Source organism: Ruditapes philippinarum, unplaced genomic scaffold, assembly GCF_026571515.1.
Source record: "Ruditapes philippinarum isolate M1 unplaced genomic scaffold, ASM2657151v2 ctg239_1_1_1_1, whole genome shotgun sequence".
Taxonomy (NCBI): domain Eukaryota; kingdom Metazoa; phylum Mollusca; class Bivalvia; order Venerida; family Veneridae; genus Ruditapes; species Ruditapes philippinarum.
The window spans coordinates 23,690-51,686 of NW_026858173.1; the positions used below are offsets into that span (position 1 = coordinate 23,690).

Sequence of the window (27,997 nt, forward strand, 5' to 3'; positions counted from 1 at the left end):
GGAGAGCCTTTAATGTGTTATCTATACTTAGTGACTCAATTCTTGGTATCAAGCAGTATTTTCAGTTTCGATCGGGGGTTATACGATATTTTGCGGAAGTTTTATGCTGTAAATTTATTTGGGAAGTAAGATTTTAGTGTGTTTTTATCTTTTGTGGAGGTTCTACATTTATCTGAGAGGTAAGAGTTTAGTATTTTGATGATTTTTTGTTTGTTATTTTTTATTGTTACATTATTATTATTATTATTACTATTATTATAATTATTATTATTATTATTATTATTCTTTTCCTCCTGTCACACGATATATCTGTAAAATACAATTTAAGAATGTCATAAGATTTCTCAGTTGAATCGACAAATTAATACAACTACAAATAAAAAATAATTATTCACCATAATAAAAATTGGTCATTATACTGTCATATTGTTTAATTGGTTTAAATCATTATCTTGTAGACAATGGATGGAAAACTCAACTTGAAGCACAAAACTTCGATCATTAGATTTATTGGCAGTGGTGCTAAAGATTTTCATCTATTGTATAGCTTCACTCGTGATGGGGCTAATGCTACAACCTTTCATCAAAAGTGTGACAATAAAGGTCCAACTGTTACTGTCGTTTACAACACAAAGGATTCAATATTTGGGGGATACGTTGAGAAAAGTTGGACCTCGGACAGCACTGGAGCCTATGTAAAAGATGATAGGGCATTTTTGTTCCGCTTAGAGTCAAATGGCAAAATTGCTTTAAATAAGTTCCCTGTAAAAGCATCAGATAAGGCCTTTTATTGTATTGACACTCATGGCCCAGTATTTGGATCAGGCCATGATTTAGATGTTTTCAGCGACACCCTTACCGCTCAAGGAAATCAGTTTAGTCTAAACGGAGTCATGAAGATGGGAACCACCTATGACATGGGTGGAGTTGCACTCGATAAAGTAACGGATAATGTCAACACTGTATTTGACGTTGAAGTGTACAGCTTATCAGGTAGTTAATCACATACTTCATTTTATTTCAAAAGGACATAACATCAATATCACAAGCAATTAACAAAAAATGAAATGAATCTTATATAGTTTTGCATTGGATTGTTCTATACTTATTATGCGTATTTGATAAGTAGTATGAATATTTCAAAATATTGCTGAAATAGACATAGCAAAAAACAAAAATGTCTATGTTGTCATGTTTTCTTTAAGTTGTTTATACATGCCAAATTTATATTAAATTTGTATTTTCTTATATTTTAGAGTCACCATTAGTTAGTGTTTGGAGAGCATCGACTGGCTGGGAATTGGAGGTGAGTGTATAAACTTTGAGGTTCACCCTTACGTGCTTTAAGTGGTTATCTTTCTATATTCTTTATCATATTTGCAAGTTTTGATCGTCGATTTTGTTTTGCAAAGTATAAAAAACATTTTCTTTCGTAGGATTTGATGTTACTGAAGAAATATGCGGAATCATATGCGCCCCCACATGGACTTGACGTTGAAACGGCTAACATATTAGTGATAGGGCCAGTGGGCGCTGGTAAATCAAGCTTCTTCAATACTGTAGCGTCTGTATTCCGTGGCCATATCTCAGACCAAGCTGTTTGTGGAAGTGCAGAGAAAAGTATTACGTCAAAGGTAAACATAAATGATAAACCACTGTATATTTTTTGGGAGACTTCAAATAGACTTTTTCTGTTTTGAAAAGCAAGCAAACTATTTAACAGCACTATTCTTCTAACAGTTGTACGTGAACTGAATCGTCAATAAATTGACAGAATATGTGGAATGATATATGCAAACGTTTTTGCTTTTATTTACGACATACATATTATCTATCCATGACTGACTTAGGTATTTATATTTTGAATGTCATGACTCTTTTACTTGTTCATCACTAACCAATACCCTGCAACCTCATGTACAAATACTACTGAAACTAGTTATCTTACATCGAATCTCATATTGTAGTATCGCATGTATCGTGTCAGAAGTTCTCAAAAGCAAAAGCCACTGAAGTTTTGCCTCTGCGACACAATGGGTTTGGAGGAAAGCCAAGGAATAGATGCTCAAGAGCTGGGATACGTATTGGATGGTCACGTTCCAGATGGATATCAGGTATTAGCTTAGAAAACTTTAGCTTTACTAGTATCATTTGTTGGATTTACACACCATTATTTATCATTATTGTCCTTGCATATATAAAAGCAATATCTGATTCCATTCAAAATCGTAATGTCTCATAAAAAATCAAATGAAAAATGTGCTATTGAATATGAATTATAGCATTAAATAAATAGACGTATCTCAATTTGACAATCATATTGTATACTTGTATGTTTCAGTTTAATCCAACGACACCAATATCTAGTGAAATCCATGGTTTTGTCAAGTTTCCAACACTTGGACAGAAAATTCATTGTGTGTGTTTTGTATTTGATGGAAACACAGCAACCATTTTGTCGGAAAAAATGCTTGAAAAAGTGAAAAGCATGCAGGCAAAAGTTAGGCAGAAAGGTATTGCGTTTTTATTTATTTGTTTTTTTTAAATTTCATTTGAATATCACAATGAATTAATTTAAACAAAAAAAGTTATTCAACTCGACAATCAATTCGCAATTACTTTTACAAACATATTGTTGTCAACATTTAAATAAAAAGCAACCCTACATTCACATAATTTTGGTTAGCAGTATTGTGTAAGATTTCACATTTATTCAGAGATTTATAAATAAACTACCTGATGCTTGAAAAGAAAATTAAATCAAAAAGCATATGCCGCGTAAGACCTTCAGCTTCCATAACTTTGACTCTTAGTCTCGTAAGTTTGCGCATTGTAACTATTTATTTTTGTGACAAAAGTCGAACTTAAATCCTTTTAGGGCTTCCCCAGGCTATTGTGCTTACAAAGATTGATAACGTTTGTTCCTATGTCGAAGAAGATATAACGAAAGTCTATCAGAGTGAAACCATTAAGAACCTGGTCGACAAAGTATCTAACATCTTTGGTGTTCCTCGAAATTTCATTCTGCCACTGAAGAATTACGAAAAAGAGATAGATGTAGACACACACGTGAGCATTTTAGCAATGCATACACTGAAACGGCTTCTATTGTCTACAGAGAATCATCTCTTTAACTTCCTAGATACACTCGATGTCAAACAACAAGAAGTTGAAGGCCGCCATGGCAATTGATATAAAGTTAACCTATTACTACTCTCTATTACTCTCTCCCTCTCTCTCTCTCTCTCTCTCTGTAGATAGAACAGTACCCGTCAATAACAATTGGTCTTTCATCAAGGAAAGGACACGATTAATTTATAATTAAAGCAAACTTATCAAACTTTTAAGATTTTGATATCTGAGCTATTTTCAAAATATATATCTAAAATAATAGTTTGTTAATCGATAGTTGTTTATTATATTACATTGTATAATGTGCAAATTTTGTAAATTTCGACTGTAAGCTGATTAAACATGACGAAAGCCTGAAAACCCACGCATACGTGCTCTATCAAAAAAAAACCCCAAGCCCATACAAAATTATACAAAAGTACGTCTTTTGTGAGTATTACGAATGAGATGAAAGAATAAAAACATGATTTTTTCGACGTTATGAATATTTTACAAATAATGATATGAAAAGATTCCCCTTGTTTTAAAGGCATTTTACGCCCGACGAATTTATCAAACTAAAAAATTTAAACAACTCATGTACATTGTCCTGTCAAGTAAGGGGTTGAGATCTAGTGGTTATTGAATGCATAGAAATTTGGTGTAGCAGAATCGAAAGATATCTATAAATATGACATTGGATCGCTCATCTGAGATATATTGCTAAAACAGGTTATCATTTTTTAATGCAGAAGCAAGAAGTTTTTCTCCAAAGCAGATTATATAAAATTATATAGGTTGTTAAGACATGCTCACTGTATATGTTTTATATGTAATTCTATGTACGCAAGGCGTACCCTATACTAGGGCGGGACAATGTTTTACCCTAGAAGTATTTATTTCAGAAAATAATCACTTATTTTCAAAATCTATAGACAAATGCAATTCTTAAGGCAATCCAGGCTTAACCCTACATATTAGTCAAAAAACGAAGGCTGCGTGAACGGGAAGTGTTGATGCGAGCTGCAGGTATATCTATCTCCTTTCCCTTTTACTGGGGATACGGGGGCCTCTCCAAGAAAACGCAATGGTAAAACTGTGCGTTCTGGTACAAAATACAAAGGAATGAAAAATTGTGTGAATACACACATGTAGCACACATATTCAAAATGAAATACGCCTTGCATGCTTTGGTTGTCAGGATTAAAAAAATTTGGAGAATGTTTAACTCTTTTCATATTTACATAGCTTAAATGTAAATACACATTTGCAAACAAATCAGCTCAAATCAAATATGTGACTAAAATATTTCAAGCACTTGAATCTGGTGTAAATCTGTAATATATTTAAATGCAAAACAGATGCATAAAAAGTTAAATTTCAAATCATGTTAAATCACCTCATTATATTTTTGTGGTTACATCCAGAGTACTTCATGTTTTTTAAAGATTCACTCAACGCACATTGGTAAGGAGGAAACCCAATCTTAAACTTCCTTTACAAGATAGCCATGTATTTTTGTAGGTTTAGGTTCTTACTTTTATTCCCACACTCTATTTGATGTGATGTGACTTTTTAAAGATAGAAACAATTTATTTTGCCAATTAATTGACTCATATGGATTTCACTTGAAAGTATCACATTCGGTGCTACCGCATGTCGTGGGATCTTCTCCTAATTAATTCCACTCCAGTCAAAAATAATTATGTTTCCTATAATAAACCCTTGGAGATAAAATCCAGAACGATTGAAAAAAATCACGGTTCTATCGCCTCGCACTCGAAACGATAAGTATTTACCAATTTACTAATTGCACAAAAAGTAGTGGGCCAAACAATTGAATCAAACATGGTTTAAATTATCGTTTCGAAAAATGATAATTCACTGGCGTTTACACGTACTGATGTACGTTGTTCATACACAGTGATGGTTTGAAGAAGGAACAGTACATGTCTGATGACACAGACATATTAAAACATATTGTCTTCAACATCCCTCGAATAATGAAATGCTGCTGAGGAGACTGAATTGATTGGGAAACATAGATTATAATGTAAATCATTAATATATGGTTGTACAATGTAAAGATGACCTAGATGACCTAGTTAGAAATCATCTTAGTGAAAATCCCAAGTGTCATTGCGGAAATGCAGTTGAGAATGCTGAGCATTTTTTCTTTAAGTGCCCGAGTTATCAAACGCAAAGAATAACACTCTTTACAGAAACTAGGACGTTCCACCCATTGAATACAAATCTACTGTTACTTGGTAGTGATAGCCTAGCATCGAAAGATAATGAAGTTATATTTACTGCTGTCCATAAATTTATTAAAAATACAAATCGATTCACTTATACCTAAACATTAAACCTTTATTGTAATCAGTTATACATGTACTTAGAATATTATATAAGAAGTAATTACAAATACCCTGTACCCAATATAAAGTAAATGCACATAACAGCCTTAACGAAACCCGTGACACTTAGGGGTGGGGGTAGGTAATACTGAATCCTTAGATCATCCATATTTATCGATTGATTTCTATTGATTTCTATCTGTTCGATTACTTTATTGTATATTGTTAAAAATCGTTTCTTACGATTCATTCCATCAGCAATTATACACGATATACACTATGTTTATGTTATATGCCATTAAGTATTGAATATAGTTTTTTTCGTTTCATTATCTACCGGGGAGGGCCGACTGCTAATGTTGTAAGAACTTGAGCCCAACCCGTTTGCTTTTGCTGTTTAGAATACATATGAAATTTGTATCTGTATTGTATATACATGTATATAGCAATAAAATATGATTAAACTAAAAACAACATTTAGTTCTTGGTATCAAGATATGTATTTTCAGTTTCGGTCATTTGTAGGCAAACTAATCATTAGAAAGGTAAGTATTTATTGGAAAGGTCATCAGACCTCTCCAGTGTTCAGACTGACTGCTGGCGGCATCCATTTTTGCATATCTGATTGTAGTGAATGAATCTCATTTATAGCGTAAAATCATTAGGAGCAGTCTACAAAAATTGTTTTGCGCATGCTCCGTTTCAAAATACGACTTAACTTAAACGAAAATTTAACATCGAAGTGAACAAATCGGTACGTATGAAAATTGGAAAATATCATTTACGTCACTTAGCGCTACGTGGATGTTTCATTCCGTTTTAAACATTTAAATTGTATAAATCAATTACCGTATTGTTTTCTGAATAGCGTTTTACTATTCCATATTCCGACAAGTAAAATGGTTTCCTGCGGGGAACATTTTTAATGATATAAGATATTTCATTTATTAACTATTTTCAACATTGTAGTGTTATGGGGAACAACATATAGTCGATCAATATAGAAGAAGGTCTTTGGAAACTGGTGACCGTTGATGACCGGAGAAGGTCGAACATTAAACAATTATTTCTTTTTAAGAAAATGATTAAATAGACCTACCATTTGATGAATAATTCCGAGCAAACAAATAAAGTAAACACACAAGTTTACGCAGAAAATATCTTTATTTATTATGGCAGATGCCACTACGATCGAATATTCTAATATTGTAGATTTTCAGTATAAACAATTTATTGTCTGTAAAATTTGAGATACATATTAAAGAAACATTGATAATTTTCAAACACATCATTCAAGTTTTTCAACCTTAAACGGTAAAATATTTATAGAAAATTAGAAATATCACGTAATAGTTTTTTGTTCTAATTAGATGTAATTCTGCCTAATTCCTTAGAGGTAAATCCGTCACGTACCGGCAAACGGTATTTAGCCAGGTTTTCGAAAGGGTCAATTAACCAATCATGTAAGGTTTACAGATCACGTGCTCCTCCATGTACCGAAAACAGGTCACGTGCTCCATCATGCCTCAAAAGTTAAACGCGAACCAATACCCTGCGGTCTCCAGACCGCAGGGAATAAATAGTAACAGTGAACATTACAGGTACAATATCACCATGCACTATTATATGACCGAGTGAACCGTGTACCGACATTTTGCTGTTCCTTAAACTTTTTAACCGGTACGAATAAATAACGTAACGGAGGTTTTTTGGCGCAAATGGCACAAATTTTACTCAAGATTTTCCTCAAATATTAATTGTGGTTGGAAGCATGCAGCTTTATATACTGTTTATTCCAATCAAATGATATAAACATTTTTTATGTAAATCTGGGACTAAAATACTTTATGCCCGTTTTGGAAAATGTAGAGGAAATGTTTCCACATACTTACCAAAACATTAATCGAAAATTTGCTTATTGAATTTTACAAGTAAGTTTTATTTTGATACTACCTTTATTATATATATGTGTGATCATTTATTTTAAATTTAGTTTGATGACATAACATAAATTATTCCCTTTGTAGAAAAAGTATTCCTTAAGCGACAAGAAAAAAGTCCATTTCTCCGGCATTTATTCTTTAAAAAATGAAGTGTAAAACAAACTTTTATTATGATACTGTATTTAATGTATATAATAAATTCTATTTTGTTAAATAATTGTAATTTATAACCATGCATTGTGTCTTCTATGCAAAAGTATCCACAAATATTTTCGAATTAAACAAATCTCCCACAGCAGCAAAAAGACCTCTCGCATGCTTCTTGTATTTTCATCACGACTCGGATGATTTTCAATGACCTTCAAAGTATTATCACATAAGAACAAAACCGTCTGCATGCTACTTTCGTTTTCTATTTACATTCATAGAATTTGTAACTATAAATAGGACTGCAAGGGAGGGAACTTACAATAAACAATAAACAAATTAATTAAAATTTTATCAAAAACATTATAATTTACAACGTCTTAATTATTGCAATGTCAATATTTAAACTGTATAACAACAGTTCATATACCCTTTTATCTTCTTGAAATAATATAAATTGATAGGCGCCGATGGATAAGCTAGCAAATACATCTAACTAATATTCATAATAGCAATCAGGCCCAACAGTTACCTTAAAACAAGTTTCGGCTACAAACTGGTAATTAAATATCATAAGAGGCCGAATGACGTAGCGACACGGTTGTTCAATCACATGTGCATGTCAAAATGTTGATCTATCATTTTCACACCACTACAAAGATGTTTTCATTGCATTTAAAATGTATTTTAAACCGAATATTTGAAGTTATTGGATACCCCAATCTTTCTAAATCGCAACAAATAGGAATTATATATTTGTCCGTGTAATCGAATAACAATTTTGTTAACCGATATTCTGATGTTCGATCGAGTACTCGGTTAGTCAGTTACTTGTTGCAATCCCACAGCGTATCGAGATTACGTTTATCTCAAAGCACTTGCACTTGCACTGGAAAAAAGGGGGAAATGGATTTAGATATGAGGAAAGACCAATAAGACAGTGCGACGTTCACAGAACGCGGTTTTGTCCCTGACCGTCCCTAAAGACGACTACACAATAGCAATATGCAACATTTCCCTAAATTAAAGCACAATTAAAAACCACAGTCACAAAGAAAAGACTAAAACAAATTAAGATATAATGCTCATGTGCAATCACCATATTGCATCTCCGCGCTAAGTGTCATAGCGTCCAAATGTACGTTTTCCCAAAAAATTCACTGAGGAAAATTTTGATTAACTAATGTTTTTAAATACCTTTATACCTTCGTACATGTATGGTCATAATAAAGTCAATTAGCTACATTACTGAATAATGTCAAAGTTATATAAAAATTTGCACCGATCATGATAAACAGGTTCGATCAAACAAACTGTGCTAGATTTTCATTTTGTCGTTTTAAGGTATTTTTTTACGTTTTGTTATTTCTTCCCCTACTTTAAAGTTATTTCTGGTTGTTTTGGATTATTTACCTGCGTAAATGCCCTCAATATTGATAAACTCAAAATTGGTTTGAAGTCTTATACAAATCATCGCCGGTTATGGAATTGAAAGGCAATTTAGAAACTTCACATTATGATCACAGATGTAAAAAAATCCAACTTGTTCATTCTTTTGCAGTATCAAACTTAGTAATAAGTCGGACATTATGGACTATTCAATTTGTACGTTAGGTTATTGATTCCGCTTCTCATTTTATTTTTAATGCTGAAATATTCTTGTGTGAATATTTAAATTATTCCTGCGATATGCTACTAATCAAGGTTAGTTTTTGCTATCTTAACAACTAAATTTTACGAAAGTGGACCGTTACTGCCGGTATAATTTTATCTTCAATTGCATGCAGTAGCAAGTTAATGTTATAAAATTAATCTATTAATACTATATATTCAGTAAAACTGAGAATAGGAGAATATATTTTAAAAATCTTAAACAGATCTAAACCATCGATGAATATAATATAAAACTTCTCCTACTATGGTGGCTGATTTGTGCCATTCGTGTTTTCGCCTCGCGACCCCGCCAAGCGAAAAGACGAGAATTAACAAGTTAAAATGGCGGGGGCGTGGAGCGAAAACACGCTAATTAGCGGGGTCGCAGGGCGAAAAGTCAAGATTATATTGTTAAACCGCGGGGCCGCGAAGCGAAATATTTATTGTTATAGGGGGCTAATTAGCGTGCTGTTATTCGCGCCCCCGCCAAATTACTCTTAAAAAAACTCGACTTTTCGCTCCGCGCCCCCGCTAATTAGCGTGTTTTCACTCCGCGCCCCTGCCGTTTTTGTTGTTAAAATCTCGTCTTTTCGCTCTGCGCCCCCGCGGTTTTATTTATCCTTTAAATCTCGTTCGGCGCCTCTGCTAATCAGCGTGCATTCGCCCCGCACCCCCGCCGTTTTATTTCTTAAATCTCGCTCCGCGATCCTGCGGGTCAAAGTTTTTTCTTAAATCTCGCCTTGCGCCCCCGCTAATTAGCGTGTTTTCGCCCCGCGACCCTGCCGTTTAATTTCTTGATTTTCGCTCCGCGCCCACGCGGGGCGAAGTTTTTATTTCTTTATTTTCGTGTTTTCGTCTTCCACAAAATAAGAGAAGAAAATATCTCTAAATCAAAAGTGAATCGGTATCTATACTGTATTGAATTTTTGTTTAACCTGTTAAAATGTCACAAGTTTACAGATAGAATGCATCCATGCCTGTGTTGACACACTGTGTAAAAAAACTGCGCATGCCCCACCAAAAACCGGAAGACGAAAATTAAGAATAAAACTTCGCGCCGCGTAGTCGCGGGACGAGATTTAAGAAAAAACGGCGGGGGCGCGGGGCGAAAACACGCTAGTTAGCGGGGGCGCGGGGCGAGATTTAAAAAATAAAAGTTCGCCCTGCGGGGTCGCGGGACGAGATTTAAAAAATATAACTTCGGCCCGCGGGGTCGCGAGACGAGATTTGAGAAATAAAACGGCGGGGATGCGGAGCGAAAACACGCTTATTATCGGGGGCACCAAACAAGGTTAAATAAATGTATATAACGGCGGGGACGCGGAGCGAAAACACGCTTTTTAGCGGAGGCGCGGGGCGAAAACACGAGATTTTAAACTACAAAAACGGCGGGAGCACGGAGCGACAACACGTTAGTTGGCGGGGCACGGAGCGAAAAGTTGAGGTTTTTAAGAATAATTTGGCGGGGCACGGACAACAGCACGCTAATTAGCGCTCTTTAACAATAAAAATTCGCTTCGCGGCCCGCGGTTTTACAATTAAATCTCGACTTTTCGCCCCGCGCTCCCGCTTATAAGCTTGTTTTTGCTCCGCGCCTTCGCCATTTTAACTTGTTTTAATTCTCGACTTTTCGCTTGACGGGGTCGCAGGCGAAAACGCGAAATGGCACACATCAGCCACCATATCCTACAGATAAAACATGTCGTTATTACGGTAATTTAATCATTTATATGAGACTTCTCTGTTTTCCACTGGTGTAATCAATTTATTGTTATTGCATGATATATCATAACATAGTTATATTAACTTAATTAATTCAATACATTTAAATTCACGCCACTAAATAACAAATAAAATGATAAAATTTGACAATACAACAGAAAGTCACCGATACCTGTGTTACATCGTGGGCATGCACGAATTTTGGAATAAAACCCCAACTATTTTCAGTATGGCCGCTTGCATAGTATTTAACCGATTTGAAAAATAAATTAAGTGGGATATTGTGTCTAAAGTTCGACTTTGAAGAATGAATATTTTCAATTTTTTATTAAAACTTTTTGGTTTTTGCTTCCAATACTAATGGCGATTTACAGGGTAGAAAAATGAATTTCGAGGTTTGACTTGAAAAAGACATCGCCCGTTCAAAATATCACAATGTTTCTTTGAAAAGTATAATTAGTTGCAATATATACAGCCTACATTACCATATATACATGTATAAATAGTACTATAGTAAATATCCGTAATGTCCCCTGCCGCTGTACAACACTGGGATAGATAAGTGTGACGACTGTTTTAACCTCAAAATTTTACACAGACAGGATAATGATATTAACACGAAAATGGGCAGAAACAATTAGATCTCACATTTAGAAATGATGAGAAATAGAGGGCGTGAAAAAATATATATAACTATTTAAATACTTAAATGGGTGAGCTTAATATCATATTGTACGATGATACAACTACATGTTTTTTTCTATGGAGCTATTCACTTTCTGCATTGTCTACATTTTATATTAAGAGGGATATGAATGTGGACAGACTGAAAAAAACAAGTCAGCCGGACAGACTGAAGCCATTCCTATAATCTCAACTGCGCACATCGTTCCATAATGGTGATATTCGTTTGTGTTAAGTTTCTTTAATATGGAGCGGACACAAAATGTGCACATTTTTACACTTGACTCCTTAAGAATGACATTGAACTGGAAGATAGCGACTGCCCTCTTAACATCAACTCATAATGGTAATCATTTGTTCCAAGTTATTTTTAAAACGTTCTTCTTAATTTAAAGGCTATTGAGGGGACTATTACATTTCACCTTGAACACGCTTCGTTGTTCTGATATATTTGTGGAAAATAGTGAGACATACATGATTGCCAGTGTATTGTGATTAACGACATGAACGAGTGGTGAAATTACCGAGCGCGTAAAATGAGTTTCCAATATATAAATATATATAAGAAAACAGTCAGTTTTAACAATTACATGTTAATTGTAATCTTCGTATCAAATGCTTCAAATCAGATTATACGCAGGAGTCATTAAATCAATTCATACTTCATGGATTTAAAACAAATATTATGCTTTGTCAATCATATTATATTGTTAGCGTGAGAACGTAAATCAATCCAACTAGTATGTTAGGACAATACCAACTGAATTGTCTTTGTTATGCAGTAAATGATGTACTATCTATATAATCAAATGACGTTAATAAACCAACGGCGCTTAGTGTATGAAAGATTGCAAACAAAGAAGTATGGAACGCCATAGTTGCCTCATGTTGTTACATTTCATTTTATTTTTCCCTAAAAGCGTCTTATTATGTACAATTATAGTGTTTGCTTGCCAACGTCTTATGAGAACCTGTCTTTACGAAGTATTATTAGGTCAAATATTCATGTTATATTGTCAAAACATAGTACTGACTTGTCTAAATTTGTCTTATTTTTTCAAAACGTCTTGTTATCATGTCCAAATCCTGTGTAAACATGCCTATTGGAAGTCTTACTATATCTTACATGCACGCCATCTTTTCGAATTAAGATTTCAGCATGTCTAAATACAGCCTTGTTTAAATGTGGCCTTGAAATTGTCTTATCATGTGAAACAGGATTGCTATCTTGTCGGGCCTTTATGTCATCTTGTCCAAATGCAATCCTGGTTTGTTATGACACTGTTGTATTATGTTATACTGTCGTTTTGTCTTGTGCAGATATGGTATAGACTTGTCTAAACACTGTCACATTTTGTCAGACTGCCATGTCATTGTGTTCAAATTCAGCGTTATCTTGCCTAAAGAATGTCTTTTATGTCAAAATAGCATGCTGTCTTGTCCAACTGTGGAGGTAAATTGTCTAGAAATTATGTTATTATGTGAAGTATTAGTGTTATCTTGTCAGAACTTGGTATCAACTTGTCAAACTCATGTCTTGTCATGTCGGCTAGTAGCGATATATTGTTCAACCGTTATATTGACTTGTCTGAGTATTGTCCTGTTTTGTCAAAATGTTATGTTGCTTTGTATGAGGTGGTGTTATTCTGTCTTATTGTGGCATAAAATCATCCTTTCTTGTCTAAAGCTGTTGTTATCCTGTGTAAAAGTATACTTATTATGTGAGATACTAGTGTTGACTTGCCAATAAATTTTGTTTGTTTGTGTAAACGTTTTTTTATCATGTCAAATAGTATTGTTGACTTGTCGAAAGATAGTATTGACATGTCTAAACACTATCTTATTATGTGAAAAAATTGTGGTATCTTTATAAATTATGGTTATGAACTGATAAAACGCTATTTAAGTCTAGATTCGTCTTATTATGTCAAATAGTCATATCATCTTGTCGAAACGTAGTGATGACTTGTCTAAAATTACTATCTTTTTGTCAAAGTGTCATTTTATTTTGTCAATGTTCGGTGTTAATTAGACTAAACATCGTCTTTTATGGCAAATTATCATTTTTCCTTTTCAAATGTTGTGTTTACTTGTTAAACCGCAGTATCATTATGTAATACAGTGGCGTTCACTTGCCAATTTATTACGTTAACTTATCTAAATACCGTCTTATTATGTCAGATAATCAAGTTATCCTGTCCAGATGAAATGTTGTCCAAATTAAGTATCACGTGACCAGAGTCAGCGCGGAGCGTGAAAAGATAGAGCAAAAAAGATAAAGGGACAGTTTAGCAAAATCAGGCTTTCTCAAGACAGAACTAAATTTGACATAATAAGACTGTTTATGTTTTTCACAAGAAAACTTTAAATTTTGACAATATGGCACTTCTGTTTTACATTATAAGAAAGAGTTTTAACAAGTCATTACCACATTTCGACAAACTACCCCAATTTTTCGACTTTGTAAGATTGACTTTTAACCAGTCAAAACCGATTTTGTGACACAATAGTATACAGTTTATCATAATAAGACATGATTTAGCCCAGTCAACACCCTATTTCAGCAAGATGATGCGAATATTTGATATAATAAGACAATTGAGTAGTGTACGTTGGCAAATTAACACTTCTGTTTGACACAAAAAGACAATGTTAAGGCATTTAAACACCGTATTTTGACAACATAATATTATAGCAGTTTGATAAAATAAAGCTGTGCTTTGACAAGACAACACCAAATTTCGACAAGAGAACACTACGGTTTCAAATGATTAGACAGTCTTTTGACAAAACAGCTCCACAATTTGACCAAATAGCGCGACTAATTGACATAATATGACGAAGTTCAGACAAGCGAAACGACATTTTGACATGATATCACTACTGTTTGAAATAATTAAACAATGTTAAGTCAAGTTAACATCACATTTTAAAGAGATAAGTAGTTCTACTGTTACGCATAATAAGGCAATGTTTAGACAAGTCGACAAAATACTCTTTTTTATGCGTTTATTTAAGGTCGCCGCCGGAAAGCCCATATGGGCGACCGTACACTCAAGTCGGGCCATCCTAGAGCGTCCCGCCGAGATTTTTTCGTCGATTTTTTCCAGCTTTATTGGTGGAGGAAGACCCCAGGTGCCCCTTCGGGCATTATTTCAGGCACGAGCGGGCACCTGGGTAGAATCACCGACCTTCTGTAAGCCAGCTGGATGGCTTCCTCACATGAAAGATTTCGACCCGAGTGAGGATCGAACCTACAGCGGTGAGGGACCTGTGATCTCAAGTCAGCGACCTTAACCACTCGGCCACGGAGGCCCCCGACAAAATACTATGACAACACAACGCTAATATTTGACATAATAAGACGCTTTCTAGGCAAGATTAAAAGAATTGTAATGACATGAGGCAGCTATGGCGTTCTATAAAGAAGTATTAATTATAGGTTGGTTTTATTGACTGTCAGCATTCATAAAATATTCGATCAAACTTCTGTATTTAATACCCATAAAATGCACGAGGGTTAAAATTGAATTTCTTTTACTAAATATTCTGAAAAAAAACATCAGGTTGAAGCATACCTTTATCACATCCTCAATAGCACAGTTGGTTAAGAGGTTGTCTATAATATAAGAAAGGTCATAGGTTCGAGTCCTACTTTTCATATTTCGTTTAATCTTTATATTTTCTTTGCAATATATTTTAATGGAAATGGTTGATGTTTTGCAAACATTGCAAGTATTGTAAATTATCATACAAAATACATAAAATCTGCGAAAAAAATCATCAAAAGTAAACTAAGCCCCATTTTATACAATAGTAGACCAAAAAAAAAACCTTCCCGGGAAACTTTCCCCTTTCCAAGTAAAAATGAACAATATTTTATATCGCATCTATATTTATCATCCGGTCTTCCTTCCGGGGGACGTTATCCACAGTATATAAAATTCTGTATGTTTTTATACTAATGTTAGAGCGACCAATGCGATTCCCTGATTTCTGTTGTAATTTTAAATGACCAGTGAAAATCCTATTAATATTCAGTTCTTCCCTGTAAATTTTACAGGACGCTCAGACGGACTTCGTCTGATCACCTATTTCCCATGAAATTAATTATATACATGTGTAAAGTATTCCGTATTTTTTAGAATCATAAAACATTTTTTATTCATGTACGCATTTGTCAACCAGCCTCAATGTTTTTAATTATTATATATATACATAATATGTATTGATTACAAAATGAAGTCTTAGTCACGTTTAGGACGTATTTAATCGAGTCATATTTCGTGATGATAATCTAAGCAGTACTTATGGCATTAATCAATGAATGAACAATTATATTTTGTTATATGACACTTTACGAGGATGAGTGTTTGAAATTGTTTTTGTCCAATAGGATTGCAGCCGCGCGACCAATTTAATTTTGTAAATACGTACCAATGAACTTTAACCGGCTTAGTGTTTTAAATTATTTTTATAAACATTCGATTTACCAGACTGATGAACAGTTTGCCGATTACTTAAGTAAATGTGTAACGATTCATTTGAAATATTGCAATCCTATTGGACGAGAAATAATTTCAAACACTAAAACACTTTAACCTTTACAAAAAATTACTTCGAAAATAATTTACATGTTTGTCAATTATCATTTCTGATTACATCTAATGTTTACTTTGTCTTCATACATGTCTATATTCTCACGTGCTTTACATGACTGGGTCCGTCTGACAAGATAAGACCTCTGCACGTGCAACAGAAGACCCCATAACGGATCTCCTTTTGTTTGTTTAAACTTTTTTGTCTGTTTGATTGGGTTTTACGTCACACCGACACAGTATAGGCCATATAGTGACGTTCAAGCTTTCCCGGTGAAGGAAAACCTCAGGTGCTCTCCGTGCATTATTTCAGGCACGAAAGATCACCTAAGTAGAACCACCGACGTTCCATTAGCTATCTAGATAGCTTCCTCGCATGAAAGAATCCAAAATCCCTGTCGGGATTCCAACCCACAGCGGTGAGGACAAGTGGTTTAAAGTCAACGGCCTTTACCACTTGGCCTAGGACGCCCCTTTTCGTTGAAACAGGTCTATCGGAAAAATATATAACTGTCACAAACAATAGAGGAGGTGTGTAATTATAATTCGTCCTGTCCCTTCCTGTGCTTTTCATTCAATTACTATTAAGGGATTTTAACATTTATGCTCCACTTATCTGTATATTTTGGCATTGTGCACAATATATATTATGTAAAATTATTAAGCTAAGCTTTTAAGTGGTAAATATGGCAGTTTCCAAATATAGGGAATTCTCCTTTGTACGTCTACCATGATCTGTCGATGTTCCAGCACCTTGTGACCCGCAAACAATGCATGTAAGGCTATTCTACATGTTCAGTAAAATATAATCGTCCCTTTAGGTATATTTTGGCTTTTGGCCAATATTCCCACGTTTACATCGTCGACCGAAATGATATCTTGTCATAGGCATGGTGTAAGTTGAAAAAGGGCGGAGTGAACTACAAGCCGGTTACAAATAGGAAATAGATACCAATTCTGAATGCATTGTTGTAGAATAATGTATCCTTTGTAACGTTTATGGCAGGTTGCTGGTTGTATATTGACAGTGACAAATACCTAAATAACTTCTCCTTACTATGAAATATTTTGTTTTATTTTGGCGATCATACAAAACTTTATTGGTTTCGCATGCACTTCATTATTCGAAAACAAAGAACAACATACAACACATATTTAAAACAAACCGGCTACAACCTACGTCATTTGTCGCGTTCCTCGGTCATTATTCCGTATCGTACCATTTCACCTCGCTTTCAAAGTATCGCACTTTTATATGTTCTACCTGCTGTTAATGCGCGTTACTATACTCATTCATATCGGCGAAAAACACCTTATACTAAAATACGGTAACCAAGACACTTTTTTTCTCACAGAATCTCGAATGCAAAAAAAAAATGGGAATATTTATGAGAGTTAGTAAATAATGCCTTCGCAGCCGTATAAGCTTATTGATCTCTTTTAATTTGATGAACAAGTATTTCAAAATATATATCAGTCCTTTTTTCTTTTCGAAATGAACATCCCCCCTCCCATTAATTTGCACAATTCAGCGGTACTTTTGCAAAATTCCTGCATTTTTTTTCAACATTCTTGCGTTCCGTTTACGGTGATTATTATGTATTACCTAATATTTTGTGTTCCACGACTCAACACATTTTCTTTTGTACGGAGAACAATAAAACATTGTCGCAAAATACTTCCGTAGGCATAATAGATATACATATAGGAGATATGCTCTGGGCAATATCCGGACAATGTCTAGATATTTAATCATCTCTAGTGACCCTGACCTTGCAAATGTTTACCTCAATTACATGTGTCACACTTGTAGTCATGATTGTTATCATTTGTGTTACAATCCATCAATAAATGATGATTAAACAGACTGGTACACAAACTTTGACCTCTCTATGCTTCAATGCAGGCTTTATAATCAAATTTCAAAACATGTTCGAAATGTTTCATATTACATTTCTGTGATGTCATCTCAAGAAAAGTTGTTTTTAACTCGTCATCTACGAGGGGAAGTCAGAAAATATCCGGACTTTCGAATCGTTCTCGAAAACCATTCAGCATTTAAAAAAAATCTTTCTATAGTCTTTTTCAAAATATTCTCCATCTACGTCTACGTACGTTTGCTATCTTCGTGGGAGCTTTTGTATTCCCGCTGTGAACCATGACGTAGACCTATGTTTTAGGTACTGTGTACCAGCAGATATAAAAGCCACCCTGGTCTTATATTTCTTTCCAGCAAGCAATTTTTTTTTCAGTTCTGGAACAAATAAAAGTCACAGGGGGCATGGTCTGAGCTATAAGGAGGGTGAGACAACAATTGTCATTTGTAAGAGTTGATAACCTCCACTGTAGCTGCGGCAGTATGGGAGGGGGCGTTATCGTGAAGAAGGAGGACATTTTTCTGTGCTAACCTGGGACGCATTTGCTTCAGCTTTTCTCTGAGATTTTTCAGAATTACTTCAGAATAGTACTTTGCGGTGACAGTTTGACCTTTTGGCATGAATTGAGTAAGTATCATTCCTCGTGAATCCCAAAAGGCAACAAGCATGACTTTGCCAGCCGAAGGAGACAGCTTAAACTTTTTAGGAGGTGGGGAATCAGATCGTTTCCACTGCTTTGACTGAGCTTTTTGTCTCAGGTTCGGAATAATGAACCCACATCTCATCTCCAGTGATAATGAGTTCAAAAACTAATCTCCTCCACGATTAAAACGTCTTAAATGTTCTTTTGCATTGGTTACTCTGGTTGCCTTTTGATCTGCGGACAGCTGTCTAGGCACCCACCTGGCACTTACCTTGCTCATGCCTAGATGTTCGTGTACAATCTTGTGTGCCGATGCCTTACCGATGCTAAACTTGTTGACTACCTCCTCCAAAGTTACTCGACGATTTTTGTTGACAAAAGCTTTAACATTTGCAACCATTGTTAGGGTCCCAGCCTCAGTTCTAGGCATGTCACAAACACTTGTTCTGCCTTCACGAAACTGAGAAACCCAAATGTAGAAGGTTGAACGTGATACACATTTATCAGAAAATCTTTTTAAGACTCTGAAAGATGTGGCAAGGCTTTTCACCTTCTGCAACTAGACGAAACACCTATCATATATCAGAGGGCAAAATACTGTGTATACACAACTATCATTGAAAAAACTGACCACTTTACTGGCGAATGAATGTAGTTTTCACCAATATAGAATGTGTGTATATAGCTGCACGTGGAAAGAGAGGAGCATGAAAAGTCCGGATATTTTCTGACCGTCCCTCGTATACTTAAAATTAAGATTATACATACAAACAAAACTTTCATAGTATCGCTCTGCACATGGACAAGAATGTGATCGACAAAACTCAAAACTGTACAAAAAATTTGCAATAAAAGTTTATTGAAAATGACATGAAAGTTAACATGATAGACAAAACTACATGTTAATACAAATGACAAAAATAAAAAAAATGTGACTAATACATACTTTTCTATACTCAGTAAAAACTTTTCATCAGTTTAGACATGTAAGGTATACATTAAAATAGGTTAAGCTACAAATATTTATGATCTAAACATTAGTTACCGGTATTTGGTAAATTGTAAACTTCATTTCCTATATATTGACAAATCATTATTGTGTCTTTATTTTTATCACTTCATAAAAAATAAATGAGTAAACATAAACATTATTGGTCTATTTCTATAATAACTCTTAAGATATATTTCTTTAATTTTCATTATCAGGGCACACAAAATGGAACACTTATTTATTAAAATTAAACAATATTTTAACATTAAGTAGATCAGTCAAAATTATACGATGTTTATGGTTCATTTTTTTAATGTTAAAAAAAATATTACAAGACGTGGTTTGATTGCGTTTACAAATAATGACCTTGATTTTTTTATCATATTGTCTGATAAGGAGCCATTAAAGCAGTTTCGCGGGTACATAAAATTGTCATCCACCAGTAAAGCTGGAACGTCGCCATATGACCAATATTTTGTCGGCATGGCGTAAACCTATCAAACATACCATTGTTATAATCTTTAAATGTGTGATTCGAATATGAAAAAGACAAAGTCATAAAGTTCATATAAATTTGTGCAATGTGATATTTCTTTAACAATGACAAGCTCAAAATATAGATTTGAGATAAAAGTTTATCAAAAGAAGAACATTTGATGTATAATCTAAATTTATTGACTAAATTCTTGGTATCAAACAGTATTTTCAGTTTCGGTTTTTTTGTCGGAGGTTATACATTAATACGATAGGTAAGATTTTAGTGGGGTTTTTTTGTTTCTCTTTGTTGGGATTTTTTCTCATCTTTTGGTCTCTGTATCTAGATATATTTTTGAAATACTAATTGAAATAAGATATCTCAATTGAATAAGCATATTAAAACAACAAAGCATTGTTAAACAAGGACATGACAAATAAAAAGGAATAATTCACCATAATAAAAAATATCATTATATGTTTTGATAAGTTTTAATCATTATCTTGTAGACAATGGATGGAAAACTCAACTTGAAGCAAAAAACTTCGATTATTAGATTCATTGGCAGTGGTGCTAAAGATTTTCATCTATTGTATAGCTTCACTCGTGACGGGGCTAAGGCTACAACATTCCATCAAAAGTGTGACAACAAAGGTCCAACTGTTACGGTCATTTACAACACAAAGGATTCTATATATGGGGGATACGTTGAGAAAAGTTGGACCTCAGACAGTACTGGAGCCTACGTAAAAGACGATTTGGCATTTTTGTTCCGCTTAGAGTCAAATGGCAAAGTTGCTTTGAATAAGTTCCCTGTAAAAGCATCAGATCAGGCCTTTTACTGCATTGACACTCATGGCCCAGTATTTGGATCAGGGCATGATTTAGATGTATTCAGCGACACCCTTACCGCTCAAGGAAATCAGTTCAGTCTAAACGGAGTCATGAAGATGGGAACCACCTATGACATGGGTGGAGTTGCAGTCGACAAAGTAACGGATAATGTCAACACTGTATTTGACGTTGAAGTGTACAGCTTATCAGGTATTTAATCACAAACTTCATTTATTTACATAAAGAACATAACATCAATATCACAAGCAATTAACAAAAAATGAAACGAATCTTATATAGACTGTTTTGCATTGGATTCTTTTATACTCATTATTCGTAATTGAAATAAATGTTGTGCTTAATAATTAGTAAGAATATTTCAAAATATTGCTGAAATAGACATAGCAAAATACAAAAATGTCTATGTTGTCATTTTTTAAAGTTGTTTATACATGTCATTTTAAATTGAATTTGTATTTTCTTTATATTTTAGAGTCACCATTGGTAAGTGTTTGGAGAGCATCGACTGGCTGGGAATCGGAGGTGAGTGTACAAACTTTGAGGTTCACCCTTACGTGCTTTTTACGGTTATCTTTCTATATTCTTTTTTATATTTGCAAGTTTTGATCTTCGAATTTTTTTGCAAAGTATGAAACATTTCCTTTCGTAGGATTTGATGTTACTGAAAAGATACGCGGAATCATATACGCCTCCACATGGTCTTGACATTGAAACGGCTAACATATTAGTAATAGGACCAGTGGGCGCTGGTAAATCAAGCTTTTTCAATACTGTAGCGTCTGTATTCCGTGGCCATATCTCAGACCAAGCTGTTTGTGGAAGTGCAGAGAAAAGTATTACGTCAAAGGTAAACATAAAGAAAATACCAACGGTATATTTATTGGGAGAAACATGGACTTCAAATAGATTTCTGTTTTAAACAGTAAGTAAACTATTAGACAGCAATTGTTCTAACATTTATACCTGAACTGAATCACCAATAGAAATACAGAAATACAGAAATATGGAATGACATTCTAGTATGCAAACGTTTTTCACTTTTATTCACGACATACATATTATCTATCCGTGACTGACTTTGTTATTTATATTTTGATTGTCTTTTATTTGTCTATCACCAATGAAAATTTTACACCGTCGTATACTAATGAAACTAGTTATGTTAAATAGGTTCTCATATTGTAGTATCGCATGTATCGTGTCAGAAGTTCTCAAAAGCAAAAGCCATTGAAATTTTGCCTCTGCGACACAATGGGTTTAGAGGACAGCCAAGGAATAGATGCTCAAGAGCTGGGAAACGTATTGGATGGTCACGTTTCAGATGGATATCAGGTATTAGCTAAGTAGAAAACTTCAGTTTAATCTATTGTCGGATTTACACAGTCTCCCCGTACATTTAATCAAAGATGTTATATTTTCGATTCTTGAAGATCGTTCAGCACGACATATTTGTTGTTTTTACATGTTATGTGGTATTTAAATTTCTTCTATTTGGCCTTTTTCAACATGGCTGGTTCCAGTATTCCTACTGAATACTGTCTAATCACCCTTAGGATATGTTGCCTGCTTTTTAAATTGTCTTTTGACGTCTTATCTGAGATATGCAGGCTTCATAACCTCAGTTCCCCTTCAAAATTCCATTTTATTTAGTTCCGCCCATTGTTTACTCGTTTAGGGCACACGCATTTTGTCAATTGGGGACCATACGCCGCTTTTCATGGAATGGCACTACTGTGTCACATTGAAGGTTTCATGATAACCGCCGTATGAACACATCTGCGGATGTTTCTAAATTCAAACTTTCACCATTTTACGTGTTTAAATGTTGAATTCTGCTTAAGCCGGTACTAGGGGGCGTGGACGGTAACTTGCACTTTCATTTACCGTCCATGAACAGGCTCAATCAAACCGAGCGTACAACAATTACAATTTTGCCGTGTTGGGCTTTCTTTAGGGATTCTGTTTTTCTCTATTTTACACAGTCACCATTATTTATTATTATTGTCCTTGCACGTATTAAAGCAATATATGATTTCATTCATAATAGTAATGTATCATAAGTAATCAAAGGGGAAAATGTCTTTTAAATATGAAAAAATTTAAATAAAGTATTAATTGACAATCATTTTGTATACTTGTATGTTCATTTTAACCCAACGACACCAATACTAATAAAATCCATTTTTTTGTAAAGTCTCCAAGTTTGGAAGAAATTCATGTGTGTGTTTTGTGTTTAAAGGCCAACGACCTTTTGTCAGAAAAAAATGTTGAAAAATTTTTAAAAAAGCAGCAGGCAACATTAGGAGAAAGTATTTCTTTTTTTGTTTGTTTTTTTTTTGTTGTGTTGTGTTTTTAAATTTAATTTGAAAATCACAATGAATAAATAACAAAAAAGTTATTCAACTCGCTCATCAATTCGCAATAACTTTTACAAACATATTGTTGTTAACATTTAAATAAAAAGCAACCCTACGGCCACAATACTTTGGTTAGCAGTATTGTGTAAAATTTCACATTTATCCAAACAACCTGATGCTTGTGCTTGAAAAGAAAATTAAATCAAAAGGCATCTGCCGCTTTAGACATTCACCTGTCCATAACTTGCACTCTTAGTCTTGTAAGTTTGCGCATTGTAATTATTTATTTTTTTGACAAAAGTCGCACTTAAATCCTTTTAGGGCTTCCCCAGGCTATTGTGCTTACAAAGATTGACAACGTTTGTTCCTATGTCGAAGAAGATATAACGAAGGTCTACCAGAGTGAAACCATTAAAAACCTGGTCGACAAAGTATCTAACATATTTGGTGTTCCTCGAAGTTTCATTCTTCCACTGAAGAATTACGAAAAAGAGATAGATGTGGACACACACGTGAGCATTTTAGCAATGCATACACTGAAAAGGCTTTTATTGTCTACAGAGAATCATCTCTTTAACTTCCTAGATACACTCGATGTCAAGCAACAAGAAGTTGAAGGCCGACATGGCAAATAATATAAAGTTTACCTATTACTGTAACAATTGATTTGTTACGACCGAGACATTGTTGAAAAATTGTGACATTTATTAACTGGATTTTAACCATGAAATGGAGAAAACTCGGAACATTTTCAGTGAAGCTTACAAACAAAACACGACAGAATGTATGATATGCTCAGTGTAAAGATATTTTTCTTATATCTTTATTTGACAATGTTTGACCGACAAAACAAAATAAAGCGGTAAATGGGGCAAGGAATTTGGCTGGACTGAGAAATTTATTTCAAACCAGCTGACCACCTACCAGACAAAAACGTTGCCATTAGATTTGTTGTAGTTAATTTGTAAATAAAATAGGTATAGTGATTTGAGATAAGAAACATTCTTTTGCATCCTCTGTATGGATATGCTTTTGTTGCTGTTGTTTTTTGTTTGTTCTTCTTCTATCTTATCCCCCCCCCTTTGTCTCTCTCGCTCTCTGTAGATAGAAGAGTACCCGTCAATAAAAGTTGGTCTTTCATCAAGGAAAGGACACGATTAATTTATAATTAGAGCACAGTTATCAAACTTTAAAGATTTTGATATCTAGATATTTTCAAAATATAAAGCTAAAATAATAGTTTGTTAATCGATAGTCGTTTATTACATTATGTGCAAGTTTCATAAATTTCGACTGCAAGCTGATTAAACATGACGAAAGCCTGAAAACCCACGAATACGTGCTCTATCAGAAATAACCCAAGCCCATACAAAATTATACAAAAGTACGTCTTTTGTGAGTGTTACGAATGAGATGAAAAGAATAAAAACATGTTTTTTTTCGACGTTATGAATATTTTACAAATAGTTAATTGAAAGATTCCCCTTGTTTTTAAAGGCATTTTACGGCCAAAGAATTTATCAAACTAAAAAATTTAAAGGACATTGTCCTGTAAAGTAAAGGGTTGAGATCTAGTTTCTATTGAATGCATAGAAATTTGGTGTACCAGAATCGAAAGATATTATAAATATGACATTGGATCGCTCATCTGGGGATACTTTGCTAGAACAGGTTATCATCTTTTAATGCAGAGAAGCAATAATGCTTTTCTCCCAAACAGATTATATATATATATATATATATATATATATATAGGTTGTTAAGACATGTTTCACTGTTAATTATTTTCCAGAGCTATAGACACTAATGCAATTCTTAAAACAATCCAGGCTTAACCCTACATATTTATAGTTCAAAAACGCAGGCTGCGTGAACGAAAAGTGTTGATGCGAGCTGCAGGTACATACTGAATGGATCTCCTTTCCCTTTTACTGGGGATACAGGGACCTCTCCAAGAAAACGAAATGGTAAAACTGTGCGTTCTGGTACAAAATACCAAGGAATGAAATATTGTGTGAATACACAAATATTCAAAATAAAATACGCCTTGCATGCTTTGGTTGTCAGGATTTAAAAAAAAATTGGAGAATGTTTAACTCTTTTCATATTTACATAGCTTAAATGTAAATACACATTTGCAAACAAATCAGCTCTAATCAACTATGTGATTGAGATATTTCAAGCACTTGAATCTGGTGTAAATCTGTAATGTATTAAAATGCAAAAGAGATGCATAAAAACCAATCTAAATATTACTTTACAAGATAGACATGTATTTTAGTAGGTTTAAGTTTTTACTTTTATTCCCACACTCTAATTGATGTGACTTTTTAAATGTACAAACAATGTAATTTACCAATTATGTGACTCTCGTAGATTTTACTTGAAGGGATGTCGTTCGGTGCTACCTTCTCCTTATTAAATCCACTTCAGTCAAAGATAATTATGTTTCCTATAATAATTAACACATGGAGATAAAATACAGAACGATTGAAAATCAAAGCACAGAAGGCGCTGAATTTGTTTGGGTCTCAGAATGTCAGAAAGGTGAAGGTTGTGAGATTATAAACCAATTTGTTTTTGTATGGTGCCACCAATGTTTCCAGCGTTTTAATTGTAGAAAATTGACTATAAGACTTATTGCAACACTGATATTCCATTAAATGTTTATTTGACTTAAACAATTTGAAAACAAATGAGTTGCCTTAACTGGGACTTGAACTCCAGACGAATCGGTCGGAAGAAAACAATATTATTCTAAATTAGCGGTTTGTAACCTTATTATTTCGACGCTAACTGTTGTTTAACACAGATGTAAATAATCATGGAGCTTACTATAAGCATGTATATCTATAAAGAATAAAACAATATTAGAAATCTTCGACCGTTCGGGAACTTTTTTGCTTAAAAATTAATGCGCCTGACATTTGACTATCTTTACGCAGTAATCTCCCCTGAATTTTTCGGCGTTAGTGTACATATAAAGGGAAGTAACCGCTTCAGAAAAGCGGACTACTTTCGGCATTTGCAATTAACAGCATCAGGGTCTGAAATTTCGCTACCATTATTTGTTTGGTATGACGACCCAAACAAATAAAAATCACGGTTCTATCGCCTCGCACTCGAAACAATAAGTATTTACCAAATTACTAATTACACAAAAAAGAAGTGGGCCAAACAACTGAATCAAACATGGTTTAAATTATCGTTTCGAAAAATGTTCACTGACGTTTACAAGTACTGATCATAGTTTTATCAAGTACGTTGTTTGCAATTCATAAACAGCGGTGTTTTGAAGGAAAAGTGCATGTGTCATGACACAAACATATTTATACAATATGTGGTATTGTCTTCAACATCCTCTGATGAATGAACCTTGCGAACATACACAAATGTTACGGAGTTGAATGCATTCATTGGGAAATAGATATCATGATAATGTAAATCAAGAATATTATTGACTAATCTATAAATAACGAATTCCAGCTCCTAATAATATTGGAAGTTAAACATTTTATTTTTATGACTATCAATGATCTTAAATGTTTATGTATATTTCACTACCCATTTATATGTTATGTTTTACATAAACAAATACCTTTCAAGTTTAAAAAATAGTTAAGTATTTGTTTGTGTAAAAATAACATTTCAAGATAGCAAAGACACTCCGACAAAGAACTTGAATGAGTGACTCAATTCTTGGTATCGAGGTGTGTATTTTCAGTTTCGATCATTTGTATTTGAAAGTTAAGTATTTGTATTTTCATCGCAAACTTCGTGAAGTTGTGCGTTCTTTGAGAATATTACTCAAAACGTACAAGATTATTTATTGATACGCCATTTTACGTTAACAAATTTCAGCCACTGTATAGCTAATGCGAAATCATTTCATCATAAAAAGTACTAGTATGACAACAATGGTTCTAGCTACGACTGCCGTTCACAACACGAAAGATTTGAAATAGGGGGGTAACTTGAGAAAAATAGGAACTCAGACAATACTGTCGCCTTATGTCTAATGGCAATGTTGCTTGAATATATACTTGAATGTTGCTTGAATATATACTTGAATAATTTTCCTATAAAAGCATCAGATAAGACCACTTGTTACATTGACACTTATTGCTAGGCCCTGATATAGACGTATACAGCGACAACCTTGCCGCGCCATGATATGGAAACTGCCTACAACATGAATGGAATTCCTGACGATAAGGTAACGAACCATGCGAATACTGCATTTGACGTTGTTCAAAGTGTAAAACCTTTCAATAATCTAAGAGCACAATTCATTGCACTTACATATAGTTTAGTTCCAAATTAGTTTGACGACGGTTTGGTCATAAAATCTATGAAATAGGTCTACACGTAAAGAGTTTTTTGTCATTTTGGCAAAGTTTGTTTATATATTTCAGTTTAATCCAACAACACCAATATCTAATGAAGGACAAGGCTTTGTCAAGTATCCAACTCTCAAAGGAGCCTATGGCAATCGATATAATAGTTTAACATATTGCAACAGACATGTTACATGTAAGACTGTACGTGTTATGACGCTTATGTTATAAAATTATGAAATTTTAT

The 27,997-nt window shown here is 34.0% G+C and overlaps 2 protein-coding genes across 3 annotated transcripts; both read left to right on the plus strand.

The window, feature by feature from the left end:
• The first annotated feature begins 23 nt into the window (after positions 1-23).
• Positions 24-24,853, plus strand: LOC132752359 (interferon-induced protein 44-like). Of its 2 annotated transcripts, none has more exons than XM_060742671.1 (7): positions 24-179; positions 459-993; positions 1,257-1,306; positions 1,437-1,634; positions 1,968-2,114; positions 2,342-2,513; positions 23,735-24,853. In XM_060742671.1, exons 2-7 carry the CDS (start codon positions 462-464, stop codon positions 24,046-24,048), a joined length of 1,413 nt encoding a protein of 470 aa, XP_060598654.1. In that variant the 5' UTR covers positions 24-179; positions 459-461; the 3' UTR covers positions 24,049-24,853. The 2 variants fall into 2 exon arrangements, with proteins under 2 accessions (XP_060598654.1, XP_060598653.1); XM_060742670.1 differs by lacking the exon at positions 23,735-24,853 and adding an exon at positions 2,879-3,233.
• On the plus strand, positions 20,364-27,996 carry LOC132752362 (interferon-induced protein 44-like). The gene is made up of 6 exons (XM_060742673.1): positions 20,364-20,475; positions 20,711-21,245; positions 21,529-21,578; positions 21,706-21,903; positions 22,242-22,388; positions 27,829-27,996. Exons 2-6 carry the CDS (start codon positions 20,714-20,716, stop codon positions 27,979-27,981), a joined length of 1,080 nt encoding a protein of 359 aa, XP_060598656.1. The 5' UTR covers positions 20,364-20,475; positions 20,711-20,713; the 3' UTR covers positions 27,982-27,996.
• The last annotated feature ends 1 nt before the right edge of the window (position 27,997 follows it).

Bases quoted from the DNA above. Each gene is read 5' to 3' on its own strand.
- LOC132752359 (XM_060742671.1), top strand. From the start codon at position 462: ATGGATGGAAAACTCAACTTGAAGCACAAAACTTCGATCATTAGATTT. The intron at 1,307-1,436 runs GTGAGTGTATAA...TTTCTTTCGTAG, and splicing joins CGACTGGCTGGGAATTGGAG to GATTTGATGTTACTGAAGAA. The intron at 2,115-2,341 runs GTATTAGCTTAG...TGTATGTTTCAG, and splicing joins ACGTTCCAGATGGATATCAG to TTTAATCCAACGACACCAAT.
- LOC132752362 (XM_060742673.1), top strand. From the start codon at position 20,714: ATGGATGGAAAACTCAACTTGAAGCAAAAAACTTCGATTATTAGATTC. The intron at 21,579-21,705 runs GTGAGTGTACAA...TTCCTTTCGTAG, and splicing joins CGACTGGCTGGGAATCGGAG to GATTTGATGTTACTGAAAAG. The intron at 21,904-22,241 runs GTAAACATAAAG...CTCATATTGTAG, and splicing joins AGAAAAGTATTACGTCAAAG to TATCGCATGTATCGTGTCAG.